Raw genomic sequence first — 12148 nt, forward strand, 5'->3', positions numbered from 1 at the left:
CGCGGACCCAGAAGGCATCCCCAGAGAGTGGTGAATCAGACCTACCTGGGTTCAGGTCCCAGCTGGGAGCTCAGGTAAGTCACGTCACCTCCTGGGGCCCCTGTTTATCAGTTAAAGGCTCCAGGAATAGACACTGTTTCTGGTCCCTTCCCGCTCGACTGCACCATGGCTTCTTAACATATACTGAGCCTAGAAGAGACAATGCATGAGGCAGCAGGCTGGGACAAGCTCATCCAACCACCGGAGAGGAAGGTGCCAGGCTGCCGGCGCCTGTCTTTACAGCTCTGAGCCAGCCAGGCTTCTCCAGCCTGTAGGAGGAGCAGCCTCATCCCCTCAGACCGGGCCCCAAGCCCTCAGCCCGGGAGAATATGAAGGGAAGCAAGTTCAGCCCCTTTCCGTCTGTCCTAGCCCCTTGGGTGACAGACACTACATGCCACCAGTGGTGCTGAGGCCGTGCCTCCGAGCATCCTCCCCCTGGCCGGCGTGGCCTGAGAGCCAGGCTGCTGGGCTCCCCTGTGCCAAGAGGGGCCAGAGGGGGAGGGCCTCCAGCCCCTGAGACAGTGATCCCTCCTCTGCCCTGCAGGGCACAAGGTGAGCTAAGGAGATGGCTTCCTGAGACACCTTGAGACCCGCCGCCACCCCCACCCGTCCCGCTTACCACTCCTACAGCACCCCCCCTTCCCACTCCCCGCAAGATTCCCGCCCCACAAGAAACCACCAGAGGCTGTGGGATACAAAGGGCCAATGTATTTCCGCTAAAGTGACAGTGACACAGATAAGGCAAAAGAGCTGAAGGGCAGGACACATCAGGTGGGAAAAGGGTAGACCGTGCAAAATGGCAACCTAACATAAAAAGATATTCGTAACAATAGCTCCTTCCCTCCCGAGTTAGTGAGCCCTTGTGCCCATGTACAGGCAGAAAAGCAGATTTTGTCCTTCAGAAGGGAGATTTAAAAAGATGAACGCTCTAGGCAAAGGGCAGTGAGCGGGGCAGTGGGGGGACGTCTCGTGGCCAGGGGTGATACGTGTGAGAAGTGACGGAAATACAGGGCTGTGGGTGCACAGGCACAGATCTGTGGGGTTCCCTCCAGCCTGCACCATGCTGCCCCCTTGCCTGGAGCCCTTTTGGGGGCATGGCACCTTCCCCAGACACCTCGTCTGGCCTCGCTCGGGGAGCCCTCTTTGGGGGGGGTGTGGTGTGTGGTATGGTGAAGGAGATGACTGGCTCTAGCACTCATGGGAGACCGGCTCTGGGGGGGAGAGGGACACTCACCTCTCCACTCAGGTCCCCAGGCCTTGGGAAAAGAGAGCCAAGTGTTGCCATCCCTGGGATTGAGGAGTTAAGCTACCTGACCCTCAGAGGACAAGAGGATGGGGTGCTGGGACCGGGGCTGGGAGGTCTCCCGTAGAGATCCCTCACTTGACCTGACCTCCCAGGTTCTCAGCCTGGCCCGAGGGAGAGTGCCCCCAGGCAGAGGTCCAGGCTCACTGCCCTACCCCTTGACTCACTGCCCTGGCCCTGCTTATGAAGATTCCTCACTGAGTGCTAAGAAAATAGATCCATCTGAAAAGGTCTAAAACTGCCCTCCAGCCAGGCCGATGAGAAGCAACACGGCAGGAAGGACCCCTTTCCACTGCACCCAGGTGTCCCGCAAAGGGGACAAGACAGCTTCCTAGGAGACCGCAGTCTTCTTGCTGTGTTTCTTCTGCCACAGATCCAGGGTTTCCAGGGGGTGTGGCAGGCCTGCCCAGTGTCTCAGAGGCTGAGTCCAGGTCCTGAGGACCCCCAGGGTACAGAGGCCTCACCCCTTGGGTCAGAAATCGCTGAGGATGCTGATGTCGGCGAAGTCAGCCCGGTAGCGGTGGGCATAAAGGCTGAGCAGGAAGGCCCACTTGAAGGAAATGAAGCTCCAGACGCAGGAGAGGTAGTAGCTGTTGGGGTCTGTGAGGCCTGCAGGGGAGAGGAACCCCACGGTGACTTGAGAGGGCTTTGCCCTGGACCCCAGCCACCATGCCACAAGTGCAGGGCCACCCCTCCCCACCAGGAGAGGTGGAATGTGATAAGCACTTTTAGAGCATTCAGGGTTTGCAGGCAGGAGGCCCTGGGGCTGAGGGAAGGTCAGGGCTGGCCAGTCCCAGGTCTGTATCATCTACTCTGCCTTTCTACATTTACCCTGGGCCACTTGCAACTTGCAACTTGCTTTGAGCATTAGACTCCTCAGGGGCAGGAAGGGCCTTTGCCTACTTGCTGGCCGTGGCCACCAGGGGGCGCTCCCATCCCAGAGCTGGGCAGAAGGACTAACCCCGTAGGGCCAGTAAGAGCACTCCGGGCTGAGGACCTGCAGAGCACACCCCGCTCAACACCTCCCACGCATTTCATTGAACCCTTCCGACCCGAGGGGCGGCTGGGGACTCCTTTCTCCTCACAGAAAACCCGGGCACGGGCAGGTTAAGTGATCTGCCCAAGCTCCTTGGACACAAGCTTTGGAACCAGGACCCGAATCCCGCGTCTACTCCTAAGTCCCCCAGGGGCCCTCCCCCGCCCTTCCCTCCCTGACCGGCCCTCACTCTGGTGTCGGGTGACGGCCAGCACAAGGAAGGTGCAGAAAGCGGCGATGGACACTGCCGAGAAGAGGACGCCCACGAAGAAGAAGCCACGCAGTCCCTTGAGCCAGGTCCTCCAGTAATCCTGCATGTACATCACGTGCGTCACCAGCACCCACAGCGCCAGCGCACCTGCCGGGACAGACCCGTCAGCCCACGGAGCCGCCTCTCCCCTCTCCGCCTCCCCCGGCCTCCAGCCCGGGGACCCCGCGGACCCTCCGGCCCCAGAGGCCAGGGCTGTCTGCATAGCAATACTAAGATCATGCTGGCCTTCCACTTGCATTACTCTCTGACTGTGGAGTGGAATGTTCTGGAGGCTACGAGGCCTCTGGCATCACCAGGACAGGGATGCAAAAGCAGATAAGAGAATCTACTGTCTTCTGTTAAGCCCGATGTTAAAGTGATTTGCAAAGATAGGAAACCATGCCATTCTTTTCCCTCATTTTTTTGTTTTAAAAAACATGACTTTCTTACACAAACATGTTATTTACGCTAACGCAGTGTTATTTTTAATATTACTTTAAAATGCTTGTAATGAGCACTGGGTATTCTATAAGACTGATGAATCACAGACCTGTACCCCTGAAACAAATAATACATTATATGCTAATTAATTGAATTTAAATTTTTAAAAAATTTAAAAAGACTTTTTTAAATGTTATGAAACAAGTGGAAAAATTAGGACACTGGATATTTGATGACAATAAACAACAATCGATATTTTTAGATTAAAAAAATAAAATGCTTGAAATGTTCTCAGTCTTAATTTCTAGTGTGGTACAGCTCGAGATCTATAACCCACATACGCAAGATTTCCTCGGGGCTTCACTAGTTTGCAAGCGTGTGAAGAAGTCCTGACATCGGAAGGTTTGGGAATCCTGCAGTCTGGCCTGCTTTCCGGGACCTGCGACCACCTGGGGCGGGGGTGGGGGGGCTGACGCTCCAGCTCCACCTGGCCCTCAGAGGCCTGTGGCTGAGCTCTAGGCCGGCGGGGCCCTTTCAGAACTCCGCGGATTGCTCTTGCAGAGCGAAGACGCCCAGCAGTGAGACCCCCCACAAGGCCACCCAGCACCCACATGGCCGTCTTGCTCTTGACCAGACTCCATGTGACTCCCGCTAGCTTGCTGAGAGGGCAGGCCAGATGCCCCCAGCCTCTGCAAGGCCTGCCCTCCAGGCCTGGCTGGGCACTTCCCCTGGAAGCCAGCTACCACTCGGCCGACACAGTCAGTGCTCTCTGTGCCAGGCCATGCCTGCCGGCGCAGCCTTGGGAGTGGAACAACTATCAGTCCCACTGGCAAGGGTCTGGAGCAGGGCCACAGGGTCCCGGCAAGGAAGGACAGACGAAAGAGGCAGAGCCGGCTGCGAGTTCTGTCCGTGTGTGGGGGTGACACACACGACTAGGCGACTCCTAGGCTGCTGGGTCCTAGGAGTCGGGGGACGTTTCCAGCAGGCCGCCGCACACACTACACACAGGGGAGCATCTGTGCTTAGGGAGGGCGGGCATCTAGTCGGGGGAGAGTGGTTATCTTGAGCGAGGGAGAGAAGGAAGGGAAGTGGACGGGAGATTGGGGGAGGCAGTGTGCTTTGACTGGCTCTGTGGTATTTTTATTTCTTAGGCTGGGTGCTAAGTATAAGGGAGTTCATGAAATCATCTATCCTTTTTTATATGCCCAAGATATTTCTCTCTCTTTCTTTTTTTAAGTTAGGAGGGGAGAAGAGGCTGGTGGCGGCGGTGGGGGGGGTGGGGCATTGTCACAGAACTATGCTCTGGTTGTCAGCTCAGCAGTTGTCACAACTCCGGACAGCCTGGCACGGGACGCAAAGCCACGGGACTGTGAGCCAGGAAGTCTGGGGCCTGGCACTGCTGTGCTGCCCGTGACCTCGCAGAGCCTTGGTGTTTCCACGTCTAGAAACGAGTGAGCCCAAAGGTCCTGCCAGCCCGGAAACTTGGCCACCCCAGGGTTCCTCCCTAGTGAGGGCTCAGCCCTGCCAGCCAACCCCCCCCCCCCCCCCCGCCCCCAGCCTCCCGTCCCACCCTGTTTGACCCCCGCTCTCCCAGCTCTGCCCCTCCCCACCGCAACCTTCTGCGGGGCTCTGGGGCCTGGAACGTGGGTCCCTCCACCCCTGAGGTCAGGGTGAGCCAGAACAAGCGTCTCTCCACCCCCGCCCAGACAGGAAGCTGGAGCAGGCCAGAGGTGGACAGAATGATAATCTCATGGCTTTTCCGCTGACATCTCACACGATCTGCAGCATATGCCAGAAGCATTTCCCAAACCTCTCACATGCATCCTAAGTGTTCGTCTGGGGATGCCGTGTGGGTCCTTAGGAAGAAGGCGTATTGTTACTGAGCGCATCCAAGGAACGGTCAGATGGGCATCTGTCTGGGACAGCTCCACCTGCCCTCTGTCTCCTCAGTATGCCATGTGGGGGGGGGGTTGCTGGAGGAGATGAGCTCTAAGATCCGTCACCACTCAAAGACCCTGGAGCCAGCTCAGGAGAAAAATAAGGTCAGAGTAATTCCTCTGTGACTCAGCAATTTCTGGGTTAGGAAATGCTGAAATAGGGGCCTGTGGAAATGCCATGTGTTAGTCCACTGGGCGCGCTGCAGGAGTGCCCCCAGACAGCTCCCTGCCGCCGCCGCCGCCGCCGCCGCCATACACCCACGTACCGAAAAGGAAGATGGCCATTTTGGGTGTCCCATGTACTAGTTCTTTGTTAATAAGCAGGCACAACCTTAACACCTCTCACTTCCCGCTGCGCACAGGCCTTGCCTCCAGATAAGACAAGCCACTTCTGGAAGCAGGCCCATTCCTACCCACCCAGGCTCCCACCGCTGTCCTTGGAACAGGGAGCTCCACCAAGGTGGTCAGTGAATGAGCAGGAGCCCTGACTGGTCCCCTCCCACACCTCAAGCAGGAAGCAATTGTCCCTCAGCTTTGCTCTCTTCCTGAGGCCACTCTGGACTCTAGGAAGCCTGGTCTGTACAATTCAGGGCAGGATGGTCAGTTCCCCAGGCCCACCTGGCTGCGTGCTCACCCTCACCCCCACCCCACCCCACCCCACCGCTTCAACGAGCAGAGCCCCTGCTCCACTGGGGGCTCGCAGCTGACAAACCAAGGGCAAGGAAGGGTCGGAGTTGGTCAGTGAGAGTATCACTAGGGTCTGGGTTGGAGGTGAGGAGCCGGGAGGAGGCCAGAGGAGCCCACAGAGAAACTCAGACAAGTGGGACCCTGGGCCAGTGCACCCCTACCCTCTATACCAGCCCTGGGGAAAAGCCAGGCCCGAGCCCCAGGGCTCCTCTCCCTCCCAGCTCAGGTGGGAAGAACACAAAGCCATTTAGACTCCTGGGGCAACTTTTCCATTCTTTTCACCTTTTCTTGGTCTACTAGACCCGGAACAAGAGTCTCTGTTTTCCCCAGGATTCCCCCAGCAAAGCCATTTTCTCTACAATGGCTTTTCCTCCAAGCCGCTTCTTCCCAGACACCCATCAGGATGGGAGACAGTGGGTCTCCGCCCATGAACAGGCTTCCCGCTGGGCCCAGGGGCCCCTGGGGGCTAGCCCTGTCTCAGAAACCAGCACCCCCATCAGCCCCTGCCTGGTAGGCAGGGGAGAAGGAGCATGTTGGGGCTGCCCTCTGGTGACTCAGCAGTTTCTGGGCTGGAAAATGCTGAGTCAGAAGTGGGGTGCTCACACGTAATAGTAAATCTGCTGATGCTTTACCCCCTCCAAAAAGGAAGGAGGCTGACTGACTACAGACTTTCTCAGAACACACTCGGGGTGGAGAGGGCTGGTGGCTCTGACCTGGTCAGCCCTCCGCCCGCCCGCCCCTGGCACCACCACTACCAAGTGGCTTTGCCTGTCCATTGCCACCTCCTGGTTGTCTGCAAGGCCAGACTGTCAGGGAGGCACCAGGCCCTGCTCCAGCTGCTTGCTGCCCTTGCACCCCTCCCCGCAGGCGACTCCACAGCTGGCCTGCCTGAGGGAAGCATTCAAGGAGGGAGAGAGGGCAGGGTTTGGGTCAGAGGGAAAGCCCACACTCCCTGGAGCTCGAGGTACGGTGCCTTTTCCACGGCCTCCTAAGACTGTGGGATGAATGCTATGGAGCCTTCTAAGCTGTCCTACTGCCAACCGGGAGGGGGTGTCCAAGATCACCCCTTTCAGTGGTATCTTTTCCCACTCCTTACAGATGAGTAAACAGGTCCAGGAGGCATCGGCTCAGCTCAGCTTCACCGGGCTCAGCTCCCCAGGACCAGACTCTTAACAACACCAGCTCAGATCCCAGGGATGGACTCCCCTCCCTCCTCCACACGACCAGTCCCTTCACCTCAGGTGTCACTCAGCCACAGGTCTGACGACACCTCCTTCCCAGGAACAAACACACAAAACTGCAAGGAGAGAACCTTGAGGAACAGAGCAGCTCGTGGGGGTGCAGAGGGGGAGCCAGGGGTCTGTAGAGAACTAAGCAATGCCGGGCTGGCTGCCTCCAGGGAGGACAGGAACCCACAGGTGGGGGAGGGGGCATCTAGGCAGGCATGAGAGCATCCCAGCCAGGGGGCTTCCCAGAGGGCTCTGTTTGGCCTTGCTCAGGCTGTCACTCTGTATGCCCCTCGATTAAGGCAGAACCCAACCCCCCCGCCCCGTTCCTTCTCTGCCCAGGGATGGCACTTAGTAGGCTTGGTGGCAATGACTAAATCTAGTTACTTTCAGTGAGTACACTCAGGACTCTCTCGGGCAGAGGATTTTAGGAATGGAATGTGATCACCATATGTAAAAGTAATATCCTTACATGTATTTTTTTCTCCAAAGTTCTTTTTCCACACACAGTGTTTCGTGTAGCTGTGTAACCCTGGGGAAGCTACTTACTTACTCTAAGTCTCAGTTCAAGCTTCATCTGTGAAATGGACACAATAATAATGCCCACTGCATAGGACTTAGGTAGAGATGAAACAAGATGATGGAACCGCCGCTTAACACGGTGACTGACACACAGAAAGTATTAGAAAAAAGTGTTAGCGAGCAGGAAGAATATGTTTTGTCTTCACACCAATGCTACATACAACACAGAGAGGTTCATCGGGTGTCCGCAGGTGCACAGGGAAGACACAGCATTGGTGCGGATCCCGCCTCCCAGCACCCTGACGCTCGCCCTCTAGCACTTGGCTCCCCTCTGCTCTTTAAAGCACAGAAAAGGCACCCAGCACAGGCTTCTGCAGACCTTGGCAGAGGAGCCACAGCGGAGGTGTGGCAAAGAGACACCGACGCGGTAGGAAGAAAATGTCCAGTTTCCGTCAGATCCCTAGCGCGGTCCCCCGGGTTCGGCTGAGGACTCTGCGGGGGGTGGGGTCCGCCCTGGCGGGAGGAGACGGGTTCCCTGAGGAACCCCCCCGCCCTCCTTTCCACTTACTCCTCCTCTGCCTCACCCAGACCCCAGGGAAGGGGCGCTTGAGGAGCGGAGGTCCCCGGGCAGAAGCGCGCGCGCGGTTGGGGGGCCGAAGGGTGGCAGGCAAGCAGGCGCGCAGCGAGGACGCTGTCACCGGGCGGCTGGGCCGGCGGCGCGGCAGGAGGGTGCCAAGGGCAGAGGGGGCGGGGGGGGGGGGGGGGGCATCGGCTCCCGCAGGCGCCCGGGCCCTCGCGGGGCCTGCGCTGCCCACGGACGGGTTTGGGTAAACAGCCTCTCCCGCCCCGGTCCCCGGGGAAGCGCCGCCCGCGAGGAGCCTCCCGGAGCAGCAGACAGCGCCTCCCGCCGCCGCGCGCCCGCAGCCGTGACCCCGCGCCCCCCCCACCCCCGGCCCCCGCGCGCCCCGGGGTACCTGCGAGCCCCCCCATGGCCGCCGTCCCCGGCTGTCTGTACACCACGGTCCAGACGAGGAAGATGGAGAAGCCGGCAGCAGAGCTGAGGCCGGAGTAGGCGGCGCGGAGGCCGAGCTGCAGGCGGGACGGGGCCATGGGGCTGCGGGCGCCGGGCGGGGAGGGCGAGCGCCGCGACAGTCACAGGTGCAGGGCCGGGGCCGGGGCGGCGAGCCGGGAGCCGGGAGCCGGGAGCCGGGAGCCGACGGCCGCCCCGCGCTCCGCCCCCGGCCCGCCCCCCCCCCCCCCGAGCCTCCGGCATAGCGCCCTCCCCGGCCGGAGGCCGCCCGCGCCCGGAACCGCGCCGCGCGGCCGGAGCTTCGCCAAGTGAGGGCCTGGGGCCGCGGGGCGTTTGGGGGTGCCTGGTAAAAAAAAAAAAAAAAAAAAAAAAAGGAACGTTCGGGGGCTCATCCTCATTACCCTGTCGGGATATTCGGGGTGGGCGGGGCCCGGCAATCTACAGGTACACAAGCCAGCTGCGGCCAAGACTTAACATTTTTCTCTCTGAATAAAATTCTCGCTTAAAATTTAAATTTCTCGTTAAAATTAAGATATAAAAATTGAGAAACATGTAAGTACACAGTGAATAGATTCCCTCCACCCTGTCCCTATGAACCAGATGCCCTCCCCTAGACGTTATGCGCATTTCAGAAGGTTCTTCACACCAAGGTTTGAGAACCCCGGGCACTGTGACCATCACCTCATAACCTCAAACACTTCACCCAGGCTGATAGCTTCCCCTTCCTTTCATCCCCAAAAGCTTCACCCCCACCCCAAATCCCTAGCAAACATCACCCCGACTCTCAGAATCTATAGCAGGAGTATGTTGAGCTTCCACTGTGAGCCCGGCTTCCTCCTGGAAGCTGGGAGGGAAAACCAAACTTAACACAGAGCCCTCAAGCACAGATAATCTAGTTGAGGAGGCCCATCACATCCCTGCACAAAATAAGCAGCCAGTATCCCTATTAGTTTCCTTAAAAAAAAAAAAAAGATTTATTTATTTATTTGACAGAGAGAGAGAGGAGAGAAGGAGAACCGACTCCAGCTGAGCAGGGAGGCTAATGCAGGGCTTGATCCCAGGACCCCAGGGTCATGACCTGAGCCAAAGGCAGATGCTTAATTCACGGAGCCACTCAGGTGCCCTTGGCTATTAGTTTCCTTTTGCTGTTATAGCAAATCACCACAAATCTAACGGCTTAAATCAACAAATACTTATTCTCTCGCAGTTCTGCAGGTCAGGAGTCCCACAGTGGGTCTCACTGGGCTAAAATCAAGGCGATGGCAGGCCTGCCCTGCTTCTGGAGGCTGGAGGGGAGAATCTGCTTCCTTGCCTTTTCCAGCTTCTATAACCACCCACATTCCTTGACTCATGGCCCTCTCCCTTCATCTTCAAAGCTAACAATCACATTACTCTGATCTCTGCTACTGTTGTCACATGTCCACTGATGACTCTGCAGCCTCCCTCTTCCCTCGTAAGGACACTGTGACTAAGAACCTGGATAATCTGGGGCACCTGGGTGGCTCAGTCAGTTAAGCGTCTGACTCTTGGTTTCGGCTCAGGCCATCATCTCAGGTCAGGGTCTTGAGATTAAGCCCCGAATGGGGCTCTGGGCTTGAGATCCCCCCTCCCTGCCTCTCCCGCCTAAGTGCTCTCTCTCTCTCTCTCTCTCTCTTAAATAAATAAATAAAATCTCAAAAAAAAAAAGAACCTGGATAAGCCAAGCTAATTTTTCCACTTCCTTACCTTAATCGCATCAGCAAAATCTCCTTTGCCATGTAAAGTAACATATTCACAAATTTTGGAGATTAGGACGTGGACATCTTAGGGATGCATTATTCTGCCTACCACAACCTTCCAGAATGTAAACTGTATGAATAAGGACTGTGCCACTTTCATTCACATGAACACCTAGAAGAGTGCCTGGCACCTAGTAGCCCCTTAATGAACATTGTTGAATAGGTAAAGGCAGTGAATGAGGTAAGCATTAAATAATGATAAAGGTGATCGTCATAAGAAGTCCAGGCAGGGCATGATGAATTGCCCAGGGAGTGATATAAACCAGTGTAAACCACACTTGCCTCACTTAAGAATAGTCTGGGAGCTTCTTAAAAAATTAAAGAGGGCACGTACTGCATGGAGCACTGGGTGTTATAGGCAAACAATGAATCACGGAACATTACATCAAAAACTAATGATGTAATGTATGGTGATTAACATAACATAATAGAAATAAATAAATAAAAGCTCAATCAAGACAAAAACAAAAACAAACAAAAAAACAGGCTCCCATCCATCCATGGCTTATTAAATTTGAATCTTGGGAAGTGTATTTTTTATTTTTTTAGAGATTTTATTTATTTATTTGACAGAGAGAGAGAAAGCACAAGCAGGGGGAGCTAAAGGCAGAGGGAGAGGGAGAAGCAGGCTCCCCGCTGAGCAGGGAGCCTGACACAGGGCTGGATCCCAGGACCCTGGGATCATGACCTGAGCTGAAGGCAGACGCTTAACGACTGAGCCACCCAGGTGCCCTGGAAGTGTATTTTTTAATAAGAAGTAATTTTCATGTGGTAAGCTCAGCACTCAGCCCTTCTTTGGGAGCCAGTGATGCAGTCAGAGAAGAGAGCGAGCCCCATGGTCCAGAGTACACTGCCATGGATGGCTTCAGCCCTGGCTGGCTGGGTAACACTCCAGGCGGTGGGAACAGCATGTGTGTGGCCCGGAGGGAAGAAATAACCTGGCAAAGATTTGGGGAAACTGTAAATAGTTTGTGGTCTGTGGGTGGAGTGGTGGGTTTTGAAGTTAGAAATATTATGAACATAAAGGGCCTTTGTGCTCTGCTAAGGGGAGGGAAGTAAGAGCTCCGTGTTCTAGAAATGTGGCCGGGGTAATAGCATGAGGACCAGCTGCCTGTGCAAAGACTGGAAGCAGAGAGCTCATTTGGACAAGTCCATCCCCTCGCTGTGCCTTAGTGACCTCATCTGCAAAATGGGGACAGCAGGGATATCTACTTCCAGTGTTGTGACGAGGAGTCGGTGTTTAGAAGAGTGCCTAGCACATAGTAGGTGCTCAGTAACTATGATTAGCTATAGCAGTGCAGTACAGAGGCCCTGGCAAGAGATGAGGGGAAGCTGAAAGGTGGTTCTGGCTGAAAGAATGAGAAGGGAAAAGTGGGAACTGATTTGACAGATATTGAAGCTATTTGAACCTTAAAGGTCATTTAGGAATTCATTATCTGGGCAGACAGAAATGAGGAGGGTGAAAATATTCTGAGTGGACATAGTGGGAGTGTTGGAGAGTAGTGAGCAAATGTGTCGCTCCGAAGTATGAGATCGTACAAGAAATTAATGAGAAAAAAATTATCTAACTGTAGCTGGCCCAGGTCATACAGAAAGGTTAAAAGCAGGCTGAACCTTCTTCTTTTAAGATTCTATTTAAGAGAGAGAGAGAGCGAGAGAGAGCACAAGTCAGAGTTGGGGGGGGGGAGAGACAGAGGGAGAAGCAGACTCCCTGATGAGCAGGGAGCCCGATGCGGGGCTTGATCCCAGGACCCTGAGATCATGACCTGAGCCAAGGCAGACTGAGTCACCCAGGGGCCCCTGAATCTTCCTCTTGATTGTAGAGGTAATATGGAGCTGTTGAAAGATTTCATACTCAGATGGGGTCACCACTTAAAGTGTGACCCTAGGCAGGTTCCC

The 12148-nt window shown here is 55.8% G+C and overlaps 1 protein-coding gene across 1 annotated transcript; it reads right to left on the minus strand.

The window, feature by feature from the left end:
• Positions 1–727: 727 nt before the first annotated feature.
• Positions 728–8663, minus strand: SLC48A1 (solute carrier family 48 member 1). The gene is made up of 3 exons (XM_025882726.2): positions 8416–8663; positions 2569–2736; positions 728–1951 (listed from the first exon to the last, which is right to left on the minus strand). Exons 1-3 carry the CDS (start codon positions 8549–8551, stop codon positions 1815–1817), a joined length of 441 nt encoding a protein of 146 aa, XP_025738511.1. The 5' UTR covers positions 8552–8663; the 3' UTR covers positions 728–1814.
• Between the last annotated feature and the right edge of the window lie 3485 nt (positions 8664–12148).

This window comes from Callorhinus ursinus, unplaced genomic scaffold (genome assembly GCF_003265705.2).
Source record: "Callorhinus ursinus isolate GAN/ISIS: 27379988/994484 unplaced genomic scaffold, GSC_fseal_2.0 scaffold44, whole genome shotgun sequence".
Lineage (NCBI taxonomy): Eukaryota > Metazoa > Chordata > Mammalia > Carnivora > Otariidae > Callorhinus > Callorhinus ursinus.

What these genes read in the sequence shown, in the direction of transcription:
- SLC48A1 (XM_025882726.2), bottom strand. Translation starts at nt 8,551, where the DNA reads ATGGCCCCGTCCCGCCTGCAGCTCGGCCTCCGCGCCGCCTACTCCGGC. An exon ending in GGCCATGGGGGGGCTCGCAG is followed by an intron (nt 2,737 to 8,415) that starts GTACCCCGGGGC and finishes CTGTCCCGGCAG; the next exon opens with GTGCGCTGGCGCTGTGGGTG. An exon ending in GGCCGTCACCCGACACCAGA is followed by an intron (nt 1,952 to 2,568) that starts GTGAGGGCCGGT and finishes TCTCCCCTGCAG; the next exon opens with GCCTCACAGACCCCAACAGC.